Source organism: Gracilinanus agilis, chromosome 4 (genome assembly GCF_016433145.1).
Source record: "Gracilinanus agilis isolate LMUSP501 chromosome 4, AgileGrace, whole genome shotgun sequence".
In the NCBI taxonomy this organism is placed as follows: domain Eukaryota; kingdom Metazoa; phylum Chordata; class Mammalia; order Didelphimorphia; family Didelphidae; genus Gracilinanus; species Gracilinanus agilis.
Genome location: NC_058133.1, coordinates 256,513,026 through 256,535,314, shown reverse-complemented (window position 1 = coordinate 256,535,314; position 22,289 = coordinate 256,513,026). Strand labels below are relative to the sequence as shown.

At 39.2% G+C, this 22,289-nt stretch overlaps 1 protein-coding gene across 1 annotated transcript; it reads left to right on the top strand.

Annotated features, from left to right (window-relative positions):
* The first annotated feature begins 2,078 nt into the window (after positions 1-2,078).
* On the top strand, positions 2,079-3,473 carry C4H6orf15 (chromosome 4 C6orf15 homolog). The gene is made up of 2 exons (XM_044674400.1): positions 2,079-2,142; positions 2,494-3,473. The coding sequence occupies exons 1-2, from the start codon at positions 2,079-2,081 to the stop codon at positions 3,471-3,473; spliced, it is 1,044 nt and encodes a 347-aa protein (XP_044530335.1).
* The last annotated feature ends 18,816 nt before the right edge of the window (positions 3,474-22,289 follow it).

The window sequence follows — 22,289 nt, the reverse complement described above, 5'->3', positions numbered from 1 at the left end:
ATGGGGGTCAAGTGACTTGCCCAGGGTCACACAGCTGGGAAGTGGCTGAGGCCGGGTTTGAACCTAGGACCTCCTGTCTCTAGGCCTGACTCTCACTCCACTGAGCTACCCAGCTGCCCCCTACTTTATCACTTTGACAATGAACTAAATAGTCCTTCATGCTCCTGGGGAAGCTGCTGGAGCTCAAATGCTCCCACATGCAACCACTCCTGCCCCCAGCCCCCCAGCCTACTCCTTAACTAAATCCCCTTTCCTCAGAATTCAGAAATGTTCTGGAGAGGAACTGGGGCATCTTCAGGCAATGAATTGAGTTCCCCACTTTTTTCTGGAGCATGAAGATGATGGTAGATCAATAAAACATACCAGAACCCAACTTTGTGACTCTGTGGTCTTCTTAATATTGTTATTGCCCTCCTTTGTGCTTCCTGCCCCAGCCCTGTTGAGATTACCTCCCCTACATCTTTCCAAAGATCCTTGAATTCTTCCCATTTCCCCAAAGATTTGTTAGCCCCTGTAAAGACTCTTCTATCTCTCTTTTCCCCAAAAGGGTTAAAAGTTTTTTTTTTGTTTGTTTGTTTTCCTTAGAGTCTCTCCTATTTCCCAAGGAAAGCTCATTGCAGGTCATTTCTACTTCCCACCATGAAGTCACCTTGTCTATAGCCTTCATCACCTGGAGCCAAGAATGAGATTAATTGGGTTCCAGGGACAGCTGAGCCCATGGGAAAGATCTAAATTCCAATCTACACAGGGACAAAAACAATCACAGGACTACATTCCTGGCCAATGAACAAGAGGCCCAGGGTGCTGACAAGTCCTGAAAGTTGGAATAGGAAGACAAGAAAGGTGGAAACATTTCAGGGCTAGGGCAGTTGAGTAGGAAGCCCAGATCCCAAGCAAAGTGACTCACTTGGTTTTTATTTATTTATTTTTAATGTATTATAAAGATACTTTACATGTAACAACAAATTTCCACATGAGTTTTCCAAAGTTAAATGATCCAAATTTTCTTCCTCTCTTCCTTCTCCCCCCCTTCTCAGAGCTGGCAAGCAATTCTATCTGGGTTATACATGTATTATCATGCACAATATATTTCCATATTATCATTTTTGTAAGAGAATAATTATATAAAATCAACCCCCCCAAACAAAAAACCAAAATAAAATACTCACTTGGCTTTTGTAAGAGAGGTTCCAGCCAGGTGACAGTAAGCTAGAAGCTGAATGGAAGCAGATTGTATCTTGTCCTGTCCTCACCTGGTGGGGTTTGATTCATTCTCTCCTCCCTCTGAGTTCTGGAGTAATCTCCTAATCAGAGAGAAAAGGTTCTCATGTTTCAAAAGAAAGAAAGAAAATTGTTTTTCCATACCTGGGGAAGGTATGGAAAACAAGTATTTACTCTGCTGGAAGAGAAGATTCTTGGGAAGAAAGAAGGATGGGGGGAGGAGGAGGAATTATTAGTTATTAAGTGATTAAGATTGTTATATTCTGGGGAGAAGGGATTGAAGGTGGTGAGTAGGAACTACATGGGAGAGGCTGGATGACCTGAGGGAAGTAAGGGAGGGACAGGAAGAAGAGGAAGAATGTGTGTGTGTGTGTGTGTGTGTGTGTGTGTGTGTGTGTGTGTGTGAGAGGAGAGAGAGAGAGAGAGAGAGAGAGAGAGAGAGAGAGAGAGAGAGAGAGAGCTTTCTTGTGCTAAATAAAGAAGAGGAAAGGGGTGGGGCAGAGAAGAATTGTAGCATCTTTATGCCTGGGGAAGTGGGGAGGGGAGAAAGAGTAGGTGATTCTAGGGGTAGGTTGTCTAAGACTGTCTAAGCTGAGAGCTGGGATACCTTCTCCTCTAAGAGCTGGGGCATAGGGCCAGGATGTGGGAAACACCCTATTCTCCCTAAGGCATTCAAGTGACACTTAACTGCCTACCATGCCTTGGATTAGGAATCTGAGAAGAATGTATAGATTTATAGTTTCTAAAATCACTGACCTAGCCTGTTCCTGTACTATGCCACCTCCCTTTTCAAAAAGAACATAAAAAGGGTTGGCAGTTCTTGGGGTTACAGGAGACAGAAACAAGGTGCAGAAGAGATGCAGAACCATAGGACTTGGAGCTGGGCTTTCCTGGGTCTGTTTATGATCAGTCATCTTCCAGGTATGGGGATTATTGGATGAACACCTGGGCCCTTGGAAGGAGCAGGAGCTGTAGAGAGAGAATGCAGATTGGTGGGATAAAGGAATAAAGTGAATAGTGGCTTATATCTAGGTCCCTGAAGGATAGTAGGAGTTGGGAGGGAGGGAGGAATGAGGGAGAGAGGTGTAAGATATCTAAGGGAGGTGTGGGTGGCAGGCAAAGGATGGAGATCTGAAATAGAAGGCGAGTTACCCAGGTTCCTGAAGGAAGTTGGTATTAAGGAGAAAACTGCAGAACCAAAAACTTTTGCTATTTTTTTAAACCTTCCTTATCTCCCTTTTCTTTCCTATTTCATCCCACTGGGGTCCCCAGCTTTCTCTGCCAGGAGCATCGGATGGACCAAGGAAATAACCCTGCAGGACTTGGGATCTGACCCCCTGCTTCCTGGATACTCTTCCTTGGCAGACCCTTTGGAATCCTCCATTCCTGACCATTCTGGGCTCAAATTAAATCCTTTGTCTGATAGCTCAGGGACTATTGTTCCTTTGGAGCCTGATGCCTCTCTCCTTGACCACCCTTCGCAATTTGGGAATTCTGGGCTTCAACGTTTGCTCCTGGATGAGAGTTCATCCACCCAGGGGCCCCTGGCCTCTGATAACACTTGGCAAATGGTGGCTCACTCCTATGATGATTTTCTGCCTGATAGTCCTTCTTCCCCTGAAAGTGCTATACCTTCTGTGGCTAGTGGGTCCCAGACAGCAGTTACCTCCTCAGACTCAATCAGCTCTTCCCCTGATACTCCACTCCTCCTCAAGGACACTGAGCAGAAGCGGCCTCCCCGTTCTGATCCTCTAGGACAAAGTGGGGATATCCCTGCCCAACGCTCTCCTTGGTCCCTCAACAACCGAATTCGTCAGAAGCCTTTGCCTGGTCACCCATGGGGGACTCAGAATATCAATCCTGAGGTGTCTTGGGGAAGTCAGGGTCTTGGGACTGGTTGGGGAGGGAGGCCCCTTAGACTTCCTGTGGGAAGTTGGGGAATTAGCAATCAATACCCAGGTACTGTTTGGGGAAACCATAATCAGTATCCAGGTACTAGCTGGGGGGGTATTAATAGATACCCAGGTACTAGCTGGGGGGGTATTAATCAATATCCAGGTCCTAATTGGGGGATTAATACTAGATACCCTGGCACTAGTTGGGGGACTAATAATTGGTACCCAAGTATCAACTGGGGAGGTAACAATCAATATCCAGGGAACACATGGGGAATTAATAACCAATACCCAGGAGCCCTTCGCCCTCCCAGTTCTGCCTGGAACATCCCTCCTAGATACCAAAATCATCCCTGAGAAACTGGATTCTAGAAGGATCTCCGGATATATATGGCCCTGCAAAGGGACGAATGTGTCCCAGGGTTAGGTGTCAGAAAGGCACATTTGTTTTGTCCTCAGGCACTTAGATGCTAAACCAAACTCAGGCATCCTTAGTGCCTCAACTTTAGCTAGTCACCATCCTTCCAAAGCTTCATCTCCTCTTAGAAATACAGGCTTACTACCCAAGGGTGAAAAATGGCAATAAAACATGGTTACTGAACTTGAAATATTTTGGTCTGTCTCTTGCTCCAAACAGAAATTCTATTCCTTTTCAAGGATCCTCATGTCTCCTTCATCCTCATGTCCCAGAAGCACCCTCTATGCCCACCTGCCCTGACTCACTCCAATTTGCTAAAAGTTATTGCTCAGGTCTTTGGAAAGGATCCTCACCCTGAGGGCCTAGGGTAAGACAATTGGAGCTTGAAGAGAGAGGAAGAGAAACTGGAGCTGCCTGAAAAAGAAGATATGAGTGGAAATGGGGAGTAGGAAGGAAGGGAGAAGAGGGTGTATAGGAAGAAGGGAACTGGAACAGATTATAGAATGTGTGCCTTTCGGTTCACAGAGACACATTAACATTTACTGAGCCATACTAGAAAGAGCACTAGGCCTAGAGTTAGGAATATTTGAATTAAAACTAGTCTTAGTCACTTATAGTATGCAATTCTAGGCAAGTCACTTTAGTTCTGTCTGTCTCAGTTTCTTCAACTGTAAACACTATAAACATAATAATATTTACCTGCTAGGGTGGTCGTGAGCATCAGATGAAATATCATTATGAAGTACAATTATTGGCACAAAGTAAGTTCTCAATAAATGTTTCCTTTCTTCATCTTCCCCCCTCTTCCCTTCAGACTATACATTTTTTGAGGGCAAGTATTATTTTTTGTGGGCAGCTAGGTGATCCAATAGATAGAGTACCAGGCTTGGAGTCAAGGACTTATCTGAGTTCAATTTAGCCTCAGACCCTTACTAGCTGTGTGACCCTGGGTAAGTCATTTAACCCCTTTTGCCTCAGTTTCCTCATCTGTAAACTGAGCTGGAGAAGGAAAAGTTAAAACACCCCAGTATCTCTGCCAAGAAAAACCCAAATGGCACGATCAGTGATTCCCAAAGTGGATGCTACTGCCCCCTGGTGGGTGCTGCAGCGATCCAGGGAGATGATGATGGCCACAGGTGCATTTATCTTTTGTATTAATTGCTATCAAAATTTTTTAAAAATTAATTTCCAGGGGCGCTAAGTAATATTTTTTCTGGAAAGGGGGCAGTAGGCCAAAAAAGTTTGGGAACCACTGGGCATGATGAAGAGTCACAGATGACTGAACATTATCTTCTATGTCTTTGACAACCTGCATAGTATTTGGTACCACAGAAAAATAATTAATACATTGAGTGAATGAGAGAGAAATGAAAGAGAAAAAAGGAAAAGAAAGAGGAAGAAAAATGACAAAAAGTAGGAGAAGAAAAAAGGAGGAGACATATTCAAAGCCTGGTTCCATTGAATGTTTCTGTTCCTTTGCTCAATTACAATAACAAGTCTCCTAGGTAGTGACTTAGCTATGGTTTCTCTGCTTTTCCAGAAGTTCTGAGCCCTTGTCCAACAGATACTGAGAGAATAAGAGTCTTTTCAGTTGGATCTAGGGAAGAAAGATGTCTCCTATCATTGATTTCCTTGATTCTCTTTTCCTTTTCCCTTATTCACCCCACTTTTCCTCAAATGCCAGTTACTCTTCTAAGCAGTGCTTATTAATCTACACAATCAGTATATTCCATAATTAGCTATGGCCTTTTCTGTGAGCCCTTTGTGGCCCAGTCCTTGGCTCAGTCCATAACCACCTGTATGGCCCAGTGCCTATCTTGTGCCATGCTATATATAGTCTGGAAAACCTGTTTTCTAGACCTTAGGTGAACTCATGGAAATAGATGAGCAAGGAGTATAGAATAGTTACTTCCTCTTTAGGTGGTAAAATATTTCTTCTTACTGATGGAATAATCTAGTCCATTCTGCTAATTTTCTAGGAGAAAAAGACCCGATGCCTACTGTGGGGTTTACCTAGGGCCAGGAAATGATTAAATGGAAGATTAGGATCTAGAACCAAGGGTGTGTTGGACCCAGCTTTCAGATGTGAGCATTCATTTACATTTCTGGAAATGAGAGCTACCAATAAAGCCTCTATTTATTGTTTTCTTGATTATCTAGTCTTAGAAAGTAAGGGAAAAAATATTAATAAAGCAGCTGAAAATACTTCTTTTTTTGGTCAATAGGGCCAATTGTTAAATGTTTACCAGCATACTTTTGCCTAGACTCCAGGACTTCTGATTTCCTCTGTCCAGTGCTTCTCCCCTAAGCATTTATTAAAGTACCCATGATGTGCAAGGAACTGTGATGGGAAGAAGGGATACAAAGACAAAAATGAACACTTTCCTGGTAACTTGATCCCATCTTCAGGGTCTTGTCTTTAAGATTATTTTCCAAAAAATAAAAATAAAAATCAATAAATCAATTAAAAAAATTTTAAAAAGAGATTACTTTCCATTTATACAGTGTCTATCTTGTATAAACATAGTTATTAGCATGGTTATTTCCTCTGATAAAACATGAACTCCTTGAGGGCTTTGTCATCTTTTTGGCACATTAAGCCTGAATGCTTAATAGATGCTTAGTGACTGGCAAACTAAAATAGTCCCTGTATTTGGCCAGGCTTTATGACCAGTTCTCATTAAAAACACAAAGTAAATACAAGTAAGGGGATAGAATTCCAGACCAAAATCAGAAAGACTCATGTTCCTGAGGTCAAATCTGGCTTCAGATACTCACTAGCTGTGTGCTTCTGGACAAATCACTCTACTCTGTTTGACTCAGTTTACTCATTTGTCAAATGAGCTGGAGAAGGAAATGGCAAACCATGCCAGTATCTTTGCCTAGAAAACCCCAAATGAGGTCACTGAAACAACTGAACAACAAAAATACTAAAGTAATTTCTAGAATGGGAGGAAGGCTTTAATGATTGCAAGGCCTTGTTGCAGAAAAGGCTTATTTATGATTGCATTTTTTTTAGTCAACAAGTGCAGTAATCTCATATTTTCTATACTTTCTTTTCTATATTTCTGTTCTTTGTGGTGCAGGCACCACAAGCCTTCTTCTCCACCCCTCACCCTTTTTCTTTTCTTTTCTTTAAAAAAAATCCTTAGCTATTGGTTCCAAGGCAGAAGAGTGATAAGGGCTAGGCAACGAGAGTTAAATGACTTGCCTAAGGAACACAAAGTTAAAGAACTGTCTAAGGCCAAATTTGAACCCAGGTCCTCATAAACCAAGGCCTGACACTCTATCCACTGTGTTACCCAGCTGCCCCTTCTTTATCCTTCTAAAGGAGATTCACAATCACTCAAAATGGTTCAGCCTACTAATTGACACAGGAAAAATAATAGATGAAGAACACCAACTCCAGAGAAGGAATTTTTAACGTGGGGTCCAGGAACTTATTCTGAAAAAAATTAGTGGTGAACTGATCCAACCATTTTGGAGAACAATTTGGAATTATGCTCAGAGAACTATAAAATTGCGTCTATCCTTAGATACAGCAATACCATTGCTGGGGCTATTTCCCAAGTAGGGATCAGGGAAAAAGGAAAAGAACCTATATGTTCCAAAATTTATAGTAGCTCTCTTTGTGGTGGTAAAGAACTAGAAGTTGGGGGAATGCCCATCAATTGGGGAATGGCTAAACAAAATGTAGTATGATTGTGATGGAATTCTACTGTGCCATGAGAAAGGATGAGCAGATTCATTAAAAAATAAAAAACTTGGAAAGAACTACATGAGATAATGAAGAGTGAGATGAACATAACTAAGAGAACATTATATACAGCCGTAGATTTAATATTTGAAGAATACTTTGTGAATGTTCACCTTCAAAAAATGAACCTAGAAGTGGAAACATGAAAGACAAAATCTATTATGTTTTTGCCAGATGATGTCTTCTATGGCATAGGGAGAAGAGGGGGGGGGGGATTGAATAAAAAAATAAAAATAAAAAAAATGCTTTAATTGAAAAAAAAAGAAAAATTGGCAACTTCATTTCAATATAACTGGTTTCCTTTATAATCTCTACGTTTCATGTAGAAAATACATATACTGTTTTTTAAGAAGAGAAAGGGTCTTTAACAGATTGCTAAAGAGGGCCATGACATGGTCTAGTTCAGTGGTTCCCAAACTTTTTTGGCCTACTCCCCCCTTTCCAGAAAAAAATATTACTTAGCCCCCTGGAAATTAAATTTTTTAAATTTTAATAGCAATTAATAGGAAAGATAAGTGCACCTGTGGCCATCACTGCCTCCCTGGATTGTTGCAGCACCCGCCAGGGGGCAGTAGCGCCCGCTTTGGGAATCACTGGTCTAGATTGACTATAGTATGCTATTAGATGGACAGACCTCTAAAATGGTCCATCATGTGTACTTCTGGTACAGATACCCTTGATGAATGAAAACCTGAGCTCGGAACTGCATGTGAGGAAGAAAAAAAGATTGGTTTGCATTTAGGAAATGTCAGAGTACTTTCAATATATCCAAAGTTTTTCCTGAAACAAACCCTCTTTTTTAAATACCAGTGTTTTTCAATGACTTTTTTTGAGCATATTCTTTCAGAGATACTATCTGGATCTGAATCATAGAATACCATCATCTACAAAGAACCAAAGTTATGTCACTCAAAGGTCAATGGAGAGATGTAAGGTGTATGTCTAATATTTTTTATACTGCACCATAATCACTTTCTCTTTGTCCTCTGTCTTCTCAGCTCATTGATTCTCTTGAGCTCTTCATGGAACCAAAAGGTCACTGGCTAGGTCTATCTCTCTGTGTCTATGTCTTTTTACCCCCACAGATTTCATGATCTGAGGCTTGGTACTTCTTTTATCTCTAATTTTCTTACTATCTCTCTACCTATTTGTAGGTTTTTTTCCCCTTTCTTTGATTGTGACTCTGTCTCCAATTTTATTTCTTCTTCTTTCTTAATTTTCCCTCTCTCTTACATTATGGGGAAATTTTAGCTAAAAGAAGACAAAGCTTTTCTGGGGATCTAATTGACCTGTTTGACTGACCCTGATGGAGCCAATGTGGGATAGGTCTAGGACAAAGCTGCTCCTGGAACTTGGTTGGTTGCAGCTTCCCTGACACAGCCTCTTGGTCATCTAAGGATATCCCAGCCATATGAGTCCAGGTCCCTCAGACCTCTCAGACTTGGTGGGTGCTTATGACTATGAGAGTCACCATGCCCTATACCTTGACTCCACAGATTTCTGCATGGAAACAAAGGAAGCTTGTGTTCAAAGACACTATGAATGACAATCTATCTGACTTGATATATATATATATATATATATTAGGGTAAAGTAAACTTTTTGTTAACTGAACAATGACTTTTGAGAGCCTCATTTCATCCCAACAGTAAATGTGAACTAAGAGGATACTGGGCTGAGAACTATTCTTCTGACACCTACTAGGTGCTGAGCCATTTTGATAAAGTTATGAAAGTGGCTGAGGGACATCCCCAAACAAATGCAGCCTCTGCTTGAAATCTGCTTGGGCTCTCTCTCCCATCATTTGTTACCATTTCTAAGGGACAGAGACAAACAAAAATGGGGGACCAGAAATAAGTTGCTCAGATCTTTCCCCATAAAAGGAGTTTTATAAGGCCATCGATGTTATATTGCTACATTGACAAGGATTCTTCACTTTTTTTGTGTGTGTTCTGGACCTCTTCCTATTGAATCCCTTATTAGAATAATGCTTATAAATAATTGAAAGAAATGTGAAATTTTAGTTAGAGGTCAGGAAAAATAAAGTTGCGACTTCTTTTTTTCTCATCTAAGTTCAAGAATCCACTGAAGCCTATCTATCTATCTATCTATCTATCTATCTATCTATCTATCTATCTATCTATCTGTCTGTCTGTNTCTATCTATCTATCTATCTATCTATCTATCTATCTATCTATCTATCTGTCTGTCTGTCTGTCTGTCTGTCTGTCTGTCTGTCTCTATATCTAAGAGTCTGTGGACTTCAAGGATCCCGGCTGTTGGGATACTTACCTCAAAAAAAAAGTTTCCTAATTATGGGGAATATGTGAAAAGAAGCATGAAGGTCCAGAAGAGGATACATAGAAAACATATCTCAAATACATAACTAGGGTTGATGACCAGGTGGAGCAGCAGAGAACAATAGTTCATTTAAGATGAGAGGTAAAGTGTTGTCATTTAGAAAAGAACAGTGAAAATCAGTGTTTGACAGGGAGTAGGTCCAGTAGAAAGCACTAAAACGAGATTATGTCTTTATCAATGGGTTCCTTAAGCATGTATAGCCTCACATTTTCCATGTGTGTACGTCCACAATAATTCCTATAAAGATCCCCTCTGTATATGTGTGTATACACACACACACACACACACACACACACACACACATTTGTGGTATAGTGAGTGCAAGAGTTTATATTACAATTTATCTAAAATTCCCTTATTATGAATGTTGTATTTTATTTGTATGACTGGTTAAAAAATTGCATCGGTCAAGGTTCACAAACTATGTCTTAAAGACCAATCTGACTCATAGAATACTTACAGCAGCTAATTGGGAAATTCCTGTGGGCTACATATTTTTTCAATCCATTCAGTAAATGTACTACAAACTCCAATGAGATAAAATGGGTTATAAGGAGTTTAGAAGAAGAGAATCTTGATGGGATGAGATGGAGCCATTTTTTTTTAACCTTTCAATGCTATATTTTGGTTCCAAGGCAGAAGGGCAGTAAGGGCTAGACAATGAGGGTTAAGTGATTTGCCCAGAGTCATACAGCTAAGAAGTATCTGACATCAAATTTGAACCCAGGACCTCCTCTTTCTAGGCAGGTATCTCAATATACTTCTTCAAGACGGCCATTCTGATAAAAGTTAGGAAATTAGTTATAATCTTTAAGTGTTCGGTCCCCAAATTAATGAGGCAAGGCAGAACCTGGGACAAATGCATTGAACACAAGCTAGTCAATTCATATCAGCACAGTGATAGATAAAGGACTCTGGCTAGAAGTGGGGATGCAGAAGGGGTCCAGGCTGGTAATTCTGTTCCTGCAAGAAGACTGAGCTGATGTTGAGCAGCTCAAGCTCTGGGTGCCACCTAGTGTTTTTGCAGAGCTTGTACTCCTGGCAGCTATTCTGCCTACTTGCATGCATGCCCATTTCTAGCACTTCTATATGGCAGATGTGCCCCTGGGGAAGAGAATTCCTGAACCTGATTTAAAGAGCACACTGCTTCTCTACTCTCCAAGTGTTCACAAACTATTAGAGGAAAAAGGGCAAAAGGAAGCCATTTAAGATTTTTGTGCAGAGATGTTGGTCATTAATTCAATAAACATCATTAAACATTTTTAAACACCTAACTATGTGCCAGGCACTGTGCTAAGTGCTGGATGTAAAGAATGAATTTCAATGTGAAAAGACTGAAGATCAGAAGACCAGTTAAGACTGAATAACAACAGGTAGCTAGGTAGAGAGCCAGACCTGGAGACAGAAGTCCTGGGTTTAAATCTGGCCTCACTTACTTCCTAGCTGTGTGACCCTGGGCAAGTCACTTAAACCTAATTTTCTAGACCTTACCACTCTTCTGCCATAGAACCAATACTTAATATTGATTCTAAGACAGAAAGTAAGGGTTATTATTTTTTTTAATCAAATTACAATAGTCTCCGGGAAATGTGAAGAGGGCCTGAATTAATTTGATGACAGATAGAAAGTGATCAATTGCAGAGATATTTTGGAGAAGAAGCAGTTCAAACTTCAAACAAAAAGAAGCAGAACTCACCAGTTCAAACATAATAGTCATTGGATCAATTCAATTCGAACCAACTCAACAAGTATTGATGAATACCCCACAATGTGCCAAGTATCATGCTAAATATTGGGACAAAAAAAATCAGCCCTGAAGCTCAAGCACTCATGGTCTATTAGAGGGAAATTATATAGAGAAATATAGTACATTAATGTTTTTGAATGATTTTGTACACATTTTCCCATTTGAGCTTCACAACAACTCTGTGAGCTAGATATTATTAAACCCAAGTTACAGACAAGAAATTGAGTCATAGAAAGGCTAGGTGATGTGTTTCTGGTCAGGGTTTGAATCCAGTTATTCCTGACTTCAAGCCCCGAACAAGCCCAGTCTAGTATCAGACCTTTTATTAATCAGCCAATCAACTGATAAGCATTTATGAAGTGCCTAATAATGTGTCTGGCACTGTGCTAATTATTGTTGGTCAAGTAGCCGTGGTGTTTTCTAATTATATAATAACAGACTCAAGCTAGATTTGATCTATAAACAAACTTTATCCTGAGACTTCTAGAATAAACCCTGGCAGTAGAGTACAACAGACCAAAGAGATATAGATTTAAGAGGTAGTTCCAAAGACTGAAACACTGGTCCATTGGCTGAAGGTAACCAGGATGGTAAAGGGTCTCAAGTTCATCAATCAGTCAACAAATACTTATTAAGTGCCTGCTATGTTCTCGGCAGAAGGAAATGCCAAACTACTCCAGTATTTTTGTTGAGAAACCCCGTGGACACTATGGACCCTGTAAGATAAAAAATTAATATCCAAATACTCCAAATGTTATATTTAAAAAGATTTATTTATAATAACTTGAAGTAAGGGAAGAAAAACCTCAGTAAGGAAAACCAGCTTTCCCAAGCCATGCACGAGGGAAAAGAGAGAGCCAGGGTGGGGTCACACACAACTATATACAAACTACGTAAGCATGCAACTTGGGGATGAAAAGGAAAGGAATTCTGGGAGATGAAGTCCAAGGGTTCAATATCTTCTAATTACATAGTCCCCCCAAAGGGGTCATGAAGAGTCAGACATGACTGAACTACTGAACGACAAATGTTCCAGAGACTATACTAGGTGCTGGAGATACAAAGAAAATAGTAAGACATCCCAGCCCTTAGAGTGCTTACATTCTATTGGGGGGTTACAACTTGTTCACAGATCAGTAAATATATTATGTATAAACACACATGTATCTATGTATATAATATTCACATGATATATATGCTACATAATATCATCTGTATGTTCATATAATACATTGTAGTTTTTTGGAGAAGAAGAGGGGTCTAACTTCTGGAAAAATCACGACATGCTTCATGAAGGAGGCTGAATAGGAGCTAAGCTTTAAAAAGAGCTAGAGGTTCCCAAAAGGGAGAGGTGAGGAGGAAGAAGACCATTCATCATAAGCACAAGGAGTCAGCCTTTACAAAGGCATAGAGACTGGGTTGTATATGTTTATTCTGGAGAAGATAAGACTTAGGTGAATATAAGTGACTTTAGGTATTTGAAGAGCTTTTAGGTGAAAAATGAATTAGGCTTGCCTCACTTGGCTCAGGGGACAGAATGAGAAGCAATGAGTGAAACCTGCAAAAAAGCAAATATAGGGGCAGCTAGGTGGCTCAGTGTAAGTAAGGACAGTTAGGTCCTAGGTTCAAATCTGACCTCAGACACTTCCTAGTTTTTTGACTATGGGCGAGACACTTAACCCCATTTGCCTAATTTTTACTGTTCTTCTGCCTTGGAACCAAAACTTAGTATTAATTCTAAGATGAAAAGTAAGGGTTTTTAAAAATTAATTTTTTAAAAAAGTAAATGTAATCTTGCTATTAGGAAAAACTTCCTAACACAGATGTTCACAATTAGAATGGCCTGATTGGGGAAAGAATGAATTCTCCATAATAGGATCTTAGGAGCATCAATTAAAAACCAGTAGAGAGCTCAGAAGCCATTTAGTCCAATACCCTCATTTCCTAGAGGAGGAAACTAGATGTCTTCTAGCAAAAAAAGCTAGAATACTTGTTTTAGATGATCTCTGATCACAGAGTCAGAAATGATTGAAAGACTGAACAACAACATCGAGGTCACAGAATCTCTTGAGTAGAAGAGACCTTACAGATCATCTAGTCTATTCAGATCAACTACCACCAACGGGTACTTCCCTTGTCCTGTGACTGGCAACACCCCACTTTATAGGACTCTAGGTCTTGACCTAGAAAGGACTGTCTAGTTCAATCTTTTCATTTTACAAACAACCAAAAAAAAATCAACCAAGTCGCTTTCTCAAGGTCACACAAACAAGATTTGGACGCAGGACCTCTGACTTTAGAACCAGGGCTCCTTCCACCATACACTTTCTGCTTTCTCTATCCCAATGATTCAGGGTCATCAAGGCAAAACCCCTTTCCTTTGAAACTTCTCCTTGTTCTCACATATCTCCTCTGTTTTTTCCCCCTTCTGTTATGCCTCCCAGAACCCTTGAGCTGTTAGCAAACTCTCCTTTGTTCCAGATCTCTTTCTTTTGTTCTTTCAAAGAATCGACAAGAGTATAGTGTTCCAGGCCCAATGCTGGATATTTTCTATCTTCTTATTCTCAAAGAAACTTTGAAGACATTTCACTCCCCTTTCTCCCTTTGGTGAGTCTTTTATCCTCAGTGCTCCCAGGCAGTTCTCCAAGACTGTTGAAGGAACTGGGGATATTTATCCTGAAGAAGTATGTATGGGGAGGGCTGACATATGGAAAAGGGATTAGACCTGCCCTATTTGGTTCCAAAAGCAGAACCAGGACAAACAGAGAATGGAAGTTGCCATAAATCAGATTTAGGCTTGATGTCAGGAAAAAATTCCACAAGAGATATCCCAAACCAGAATAGGCTGCTTCCAGCAAAAGGAAGGGATGTCCTTTCCCTAAAAAGAGTTCAGGTAGAGACTGGAAGACTACTTGTCCAATAAGTTATAGTGAGGATTCCTTTAGGGTATGGATTAAAGGAGGTAGCTGCAGGGATATCTTCCAGTTCTCCATTTCTGTGATTCCCTAACAGATATCAGTAAAATTAATGACAGAAAAATATAAGCTAGTAAAGGAATTTAAATAGATGGAGGGTCTGCTGGTACCCTCTTGATTTAAGGATAAATCCACCACAAAAATGTTTGAGATGTATACATACATATATGTATGTGTTCATATATGCATTATATATTTTATATATAATACATGTATTCTAGGCTATATAAATCTGGAAGTCTTGACCTTCTTTGAGGGAATATTGAAAACTGATAAATATATTGATATAATGAGAAGCAGAATTATTATCGAACTCATAAGTGGTGGTATATGATTGTAATAGAATACTATTGTTCCATAAGAAATGAACAAGATGATCATTAAAAAATCTGGAAAGACTTATATGAAGGGATGCAAAGTGAAGTGAGCAGACCAGGAGAATATTGTACATGTTAACAGCAATAACATTCAATGATCAGCTGTGAATAAATTAACCGTTATCAGCAATGCAAGGCAAGACAACTCCAAGGAACTCATGATGAAAAAGGTTATCTACTGCCATAGAAGGAACTGAATGCAGATTGAATTGAAATTCACTTTATTTCCTTCATGACTTTTTCTATCTTAAAAGTAATATGTGTCTTCTTTCACAACATGACAAACACGAAAAGAATAAGTTATATCATATTAACTACTGTCCCTAGAAGAGGGGAGGGGTGAGAGGGAGGGAAAGAACATGCATTGCAAAATATCAGAAAAAAAATTATTCAAATTGTTTCTATATATAATCCAAAAAAATTAAAATGGAAAGAAAACCATTGGTTTGTAATCAAGGCTAGACTTGAAAGAATATAATGTTTATCAAAGGAATGCTTAATATCTAATGTGATAAAAGTGTTTCATAATGAAAAGCTAAGGAATATATGTCAAAATCTTGTGAATTCAATGGGAAATTATGTAAAATAAATGGTGGCAAATGGAGGACTTTTATCACTTATTCAAAGTTTTTTAAATATATAAAAAGTCATGTCTTATTTTATATCAATAGTGCCCCCCCATGTCCATTCAAAGAGAGCTACTTTTTTCTATTATTCAAAATTGATTTTTAAAAAAATTGATCAGCAGGAGTTCCTTTTCAATCTTTGAAGGTAGGGATAGAAGAGAATAGTTACTACTGTTAAGTAATAGTTCTGAAATGTTTAAAATAATCAGTAATTTTATATATTGTAGTTTTGTCTCAAAACTCCTATAAAATTACCTCAAATTGTCATCCTAGAACACAGGGGCATATGCCTACTAGATCTCTCTCTCTCTCTCTCTCTCTCTCTCTCTCTCTCCTTTCTTCTTTTTTAAACCCTTACCTTCCTTCTTAGAATCAATATTATGTATTGGCTCTAAGGCAGAAGAGTGGTAAGGGTTAGGCACTGGGGGTCTAAGTGACTTACCCAGGGGTCCCACAGCTAGGAAGTGCTTGAAGACAAATTTGAAACTGTCTCTCTAAGTCTGAACCTAAGACATCTCTAGGTCTGGCTCCCAATCTACAGAGTCATCTAGCTGCCCCCCTCCCTCCCTACCTTCTCTCTCTTTCTTTCTCCCTACTCTTTTTCTTTCTCTCTTTTCTCCATGCCCTTCTCTTTTTAGATGAATCGTTTAGTGATAAATAAAAGTCATTTCTAGTCTGTGTCTAAAACACAGTACAACTATTAATTTATTTTTCTTTTCTTTACCAGTTAAACAGTTAAATGACTCCTATTCCAACTCCTAATGGAAGCCAGAATGGCACAGGCCCACTGGTCTCTAAATTACTCTGGTGCAAACTAAGAAAGGCAAGGGACCTTTTGAAATCTCTTAAGAGGTTTCTCAGGATGGAGCTGCCTTGGCATTCTTGCTGGTTCTGTATTGGGTTTACTGAATGTGACCCTTTAAAAGAAAAGATTAAACATATAAAACCCAGGAGAATTGTGCTTTGGCTATGGGAGGGGGATGGGAGAAGGGGAGGGAAAGAACATGAATCATGTAACCATGGAAAATTTTTCATAATTAATCAATAAAATAAAAAGACATTAAAAAAAAGAAAAGAAAAGGTCAAGTGTGCCAGACACATGTTTGGGTTTGTAGCCTCTTCATGTTTTGCATATGGCAAGCCTCAAACTAGGCCAATATAAGCTTCCTTTAATAATTGTAAATCCCTTACTTGGTCTGGAACTAAGCCAGTTTCAGCTGAATCAGATAATCCTGGGAAGAGAAAGGACATAAAGTCTTTAAGTACAAGGGATATTGAGGTTAACCTGATGATGTGGTGACAGCAAAGATTTCATCATCCTCTCCTCAACGTTGGGTAGCAGAAGACTTGGTCTAATTCCTAAATAGGAACTGCTTCCAGCCACATTCCTATGACTCTCAGCTAAAAATGATTTAAGGGTTTATTAGTGGCTTTAGTGCCTAAAAGTTGTTTTCTGATTTGGAAGATGCAAAGCATGACTTCTTAAAATCTGTAGATTCTTCACAGTAAGTAAAGTAAAGTGATGTGCAAGCAGTTAGCCAAAAAACATTTATTTAGTGCCTATTATGCACTAGGCATTATCCTAAGTACTGCAAAAACATGCAAAGTCTCTGCCTTTAAAGAACTCATAATCAAACAGAGGAAATAACAAACAAATACATACTGGCTCCATATAGGATACAAGGAACAAGCAGTATAAAGGATAAATAGTGTGTAAATGGAATTAACTCTAGCTGATTCATAGTCAAAAATCTACTCATCCTAGCTGTAGAAATGATGTCACCCTCACCTTCCTTAGTGGGGAGGGGAGACGAGTTATCCACACGTGACAATAAGTAACAAATCAAGAACAAGGGACTGCCCTTTGGGCAGTCCAAATCAATGTAGAGACTGCCATTTGTCCACTTGAATTAGAGGTGGACCCATGGGAAGTGACGAAAGGTACTATCTCTTTAAGTAAGTTGGTTACTTCCTGTGGAGGCAGTTCCTGCTCTGAACTTGGTGCTGAAGGATCTCCTGAGACCACAGAACTCTTACACTCTGTATAGTCACGTGGGTAAGTTAGGCTGGCTTCCTTGGCCTACCTAGGCCACTTCTAAACTCTGCTTTAAGTAGGCATTAACCTAGCTGGCTGTTAGGCCTTGTGGCTTGTAGCCTGATTAATTTAGCCTTTTAACCTTTTCTCTCGTCCAGGCCTGACCAGGCCTGGACTAGCCTCTCCCTTTCTCTTTATTCCTATACTTTTACCTTCCTAGTCGTAAATAAACTTGCCTCAACCTGATGCTGACTTAGGTCTGATTTAATTACGGAATCAATCTGAACTGTTGATTCCTGGTGGCCACGTTTTAAATATATATCTATAAAATACCTAAATTTCCCTCTTACAATAGGATTAAGGGGAGTGGGGAAAGGCAGGATTTTAGTTGGGATTTAAATGGGATTTGGTTAGGGAAGCCTGGAAGTAGTGCATTCGTGGTGCAAGCCCAAAACCCCAACTCCCACTCCTAAAGTGGTTTGTTGTTCAATCTTGTCTGTTCTTTGTGATCCTATTTGGGGTTTTCTTGGCAAAGATACTGGAATGGTTTGTCATTTCTTTCTCCAACTCATTTTTATAGATGAAGAAACTGAGGCAGAGTTAAGTGGTCTGCCTTGGGTCATACAACTAGTAAATGTGTGAGGCCAGATATAAATCCAAAAGATGAATCTTTCTGACTCCAGCCTCTAATTCTATTTACTGTGCCTCCTAGCTACCCTAAGAGCTTTACCACTTATTTAAGAGATTCTTTTGGGTTTTAAGAAATGCTTGACTCTTGTTCCAGCAATCCTCCTGGTCATTATTAGAGTACTTGATCATCTGATATTCAACAATATCTTTACTAATCCTCCTCTGTTCCAGTCTCTGAGGAAGAGGTGATCCTTCTCATCAAGCCATTAATGCCATTGATTCTATTCTTCCTTTTTCCTTTATGAGGTTACCCCATCTATCATTCCCTGTTTTCATCTTCTGTCTTTCCTTATCAGGTCTCTCTTATTCTTTAAAAAACAAACTTTCAAAAAATCTTGTCATTTCTTCAAGTTGTCCTATATCTCTTTTTCCCTCAACACTTTTCATCATTGTACCATATGATATGGTCATTCAATAGAAATTGCTCTCTCAAAGATTACTGATAATCACACTTTCCAAATCCAATGACTTTTCTCAGGCCAACTGCCTGCTGAACCAAGAAATTCATTTGGTGTCTCAAACTCAATGAAACTTATCTTTCCCTAACTCTAAGCTTGCTTGATTCTCTAAAATTTCCTATTTCTGGTGAGGTCCTCATTATCATTTCAGTAACACACACTTCTAACCTTAGTTATCCGTGACTCTTTCTTCTCCCTCACCCCACTCTCCATAGCCAATCAATTGTAGTATTGTGGATTCTCTCTCCACAGAATTTCTCAAATCTGCCCCTTTCTCTGTTCTCACAGCACTACCCTAGTTCAGACTTTCATTACCTTTTACTACTGTAACTATCTCATAACTTATTTCCCTATCTCATGAACCTTCCCTCCCTGACCCATTAAAAAAATTTAAACATTTTTATTTATTTTGTTAGATATCTCCCAATTATATTAAAATATTTTTAACATTCATTTTTTTAACCCTTACCTTCCATCTTGGAATCAACATTGTGAATTGGTTCCAAGGCAGAAGAGTGGTAAGGGCTAGGCAATGGGGGTTAAGTGACTTGTCCAGAATCATACAACTAGGAAGTATCTGAGGTCATATTTGAACCCAAGATCTTCCATCTCTAGGCCTGGCTTTCTTAATTCACTGAGCCACATAGCTGCCCCTAACATTAATTTTTTAAAAATTTGAGTTCCAAATTCTTTTCCTCTCTTCCACCCCTGCCTTCCCTTAGGAAGGCAAACAGTATGATATCAAAAATGTATGCTTCAGTTTGTACTTAGAGTTTATTGGTTCTCTCTGAAGGTGGATAGCATTTTTCATTATGAGTCCTTTGGAATTGTCTTGGATTATTGTCCTGATCAGAGTAGCTAACTTTCATAGTTGATCATTACAATATTGCTGCTATTGTAGGAGAACACGGGTATAGTACCCATGTTCTCTTGATTCTGCTCACTTCACATCAGTTCATATAAATTTCCCCAGGTTTTGTGAATCCATCCCTTCATTATTTCTTTTTTTTTTTTTTTAACCCTTGTACTTTGGTGTATTGTCTCATAGGTGGAAGACTGGTAAGGGTAGGCAATGGGGGTCAAGTGACTTGCCCAGGGTCACACAGCTGGGAAGTGGCTGAGGCCGGGTTTGAACCTAGGACCTCCTGTCTCTAGGCCTGACTCTCACTCCACTGAGCTACCCAGCTGCCCCCCCTTCATTATTTCTTAAAGTACAATAGTACTCCATCACAGTCATAAACCATGACTTCTTCAGCCATTCCTCAACAGATGAGTATCCCTCAATTTCTAGTTCTTTGCCACCACAAAAAGAACTGCCAGTTTTTTATTGTCATGCAAAACATACTTCCATATTAATTATTGTTGTAAGAACAAAGTCTATACATAACCCAAACCCCAAAATAAAACCAAAGATACACTGATTTGAAAGATGACTCCAACAGTTCTTTCTCTGGAGGTGGATAGCATTCCCCTTCATAAGTCTTTCAGCATTGTCCCTGATCATGCAGTTTTATATGCAGTTTTAGTATGCAGTTTTATAGCCCTTTGGGCATAGTTCCAAATTGTCCTCCAGAATAGTCAGACCAGTTCATTCTCTAACCTATTTTTCTTGCAGTTTCTCAAATCATGTTCCTAAGACACAGATATAATGCTATGCACCATTTTAAAGACCTTAAAGACTACTTGTAGCCTCTTAAGATAAAAGCATGTAATGCTCTCTATAATCTGACAGCAACCTGTCTTTCTAGCTAGTCTTAACTCATTCCACAAATCCAATCCAATAATGCCAACCCTTATTTCTATCTTCATAACAGCTTTCCTACATATGTTCTATTTTCTACTCTCACACTGACAGGATAAGTGACTTCTCTAGGGTTCAGAGTGTCAGAGGCAATATTTGAATTCGGGTTCTCCTTTCTTTGAGGCCAGGTCTCTAACCAGTCTATCATGAATGCGTTACCCAGAAACTAACTTCAAATTCAAGCCAATGCTCCATCTCTTAAACCAAGATGCTTCTGGACTACTTTTGGTTCCACAGTAGTCTTTAAGTTTGAGGTGTTCTATAGTTGTTGCTTTTCCAAAGCTAGGTATGGATGATAGAAGATCAATTGTTCATCTTTGGGTCTTTGTCCCCTGTAAGTTTTAAAATTAATATTCAATGCCTCCAAAGTATGATATTTATAAGGATTTATTAAAGCACAGGAAAAGAGTCCCAACTCAACCCTTCACCACACCGCCTCTGGTCCCCAAAGCCTCATGACCACGCCAAAACACCCATATCCATACAGCCCATGAAAACCAATTGGTCATAGGAAAAGGCTTAAGGAATTATGGGTATGGTGAAAGGGAGTTTGAGTAATGTAGTTTAAAAGGGGTACAAGGTCTTTTCAACTTTACATCCCCCCTCCTGTGGTCCTTTGGGAGAACAGTCTCCCCAGTGGATCATGAAAACATAATCAAATTAAAGTTTACAATAATTCAGAGATAAAAGGGAAATAAAAGGGAGAAAGAACAAAACCAATGTTTGGTGCATTGACAAAAAGCCATTTAGGGGGCAGTCCCCTTTCTGGCATAAAAGTGTCCATTTAAAATAAATACATTCAACCCCCCCAAGTTCAAATTTGCCATGTCTCAAAATTCACTTTGGATCTTCTGGTGCAGTGTGTGGTCTCTGCAGGCATCTTCATGGCACCTTCTGGATTCTGGGAGGTAGTCTTCTGTTCTAAATTAGGGTCAAATTCAAGTCCAAATTCACAGCAATAACATAGTCCCCCCAGAGGAGTATAACTTTACATTCCCCCCTGAGGAAAATACAAGGATACACATGAGAATCACACAGGAATACATGGTCAAGGCATAAGGTATATGAATCAATTTTTAAAAATTCAAAGAGTCCAAAGAAAAATAAAAGGGAAAAAAAATAACCTCTAAGGGAAATATAGGATATTAAAAAAAATGTGAAAGGAAAAAAAAATCACAAATCAAAGCAGGTTCCTATAGTAATCCATGTCCCATAAGCTTTGCAACAACAATCACTCACTAACCCAATTTAGCAGCCTGGACTACAGTAAGTTGTCACATTATGAAAGAAATAGAAAAAAGAGACTAGATCTCAAGACAAATGGGAAATAGCACTTCCCAGTGCAATCCTTTTCTTCACTTTCAGAGATAATGGAGCCAGAACAATTGATGTCGAGTACTTGATATCAAGTGTGGTACAAGGAAGTCCTGCATCTTAACATATGCTAAGCATTGCAACCTCGAGTCTCACACAGGATCAAGTCTTTGTGTAGGATATCATCAAACCCTGTAGGATTAGTTTGGTCTCTTTCCTTTTATGTGCTCATTTGGCACTTCACAGGTCAAAACTCTGTGCTCCTTTGTGGCCTGATTCTCCTTGGATTAGACATAGTCATTGAGCAAAAGTCTCATAATAATTAAATAACTAGTGGCAGTTTCTATAGTCCAAAGCTATAAATTTATATGTTAGGCAAATGGACATCTTAGCTTATTCTTATTGCAAAAATAAAAAACAGTCAAAAGTCTGTTTATGCTGGTGACATGTTTCCAATGTAAAAAAATGAGAGAAAAGAAAGGAAAAAATCAAATACTGTATTGCACTTGTAGGAGGAAAAAAACAAACAAAAACAATAACAGAAATATTTAAAAAATGTGTAGTTTACACTAACACAGAGGTAAAGAATAGAGGTTCATTTTAAAAAATAAGAT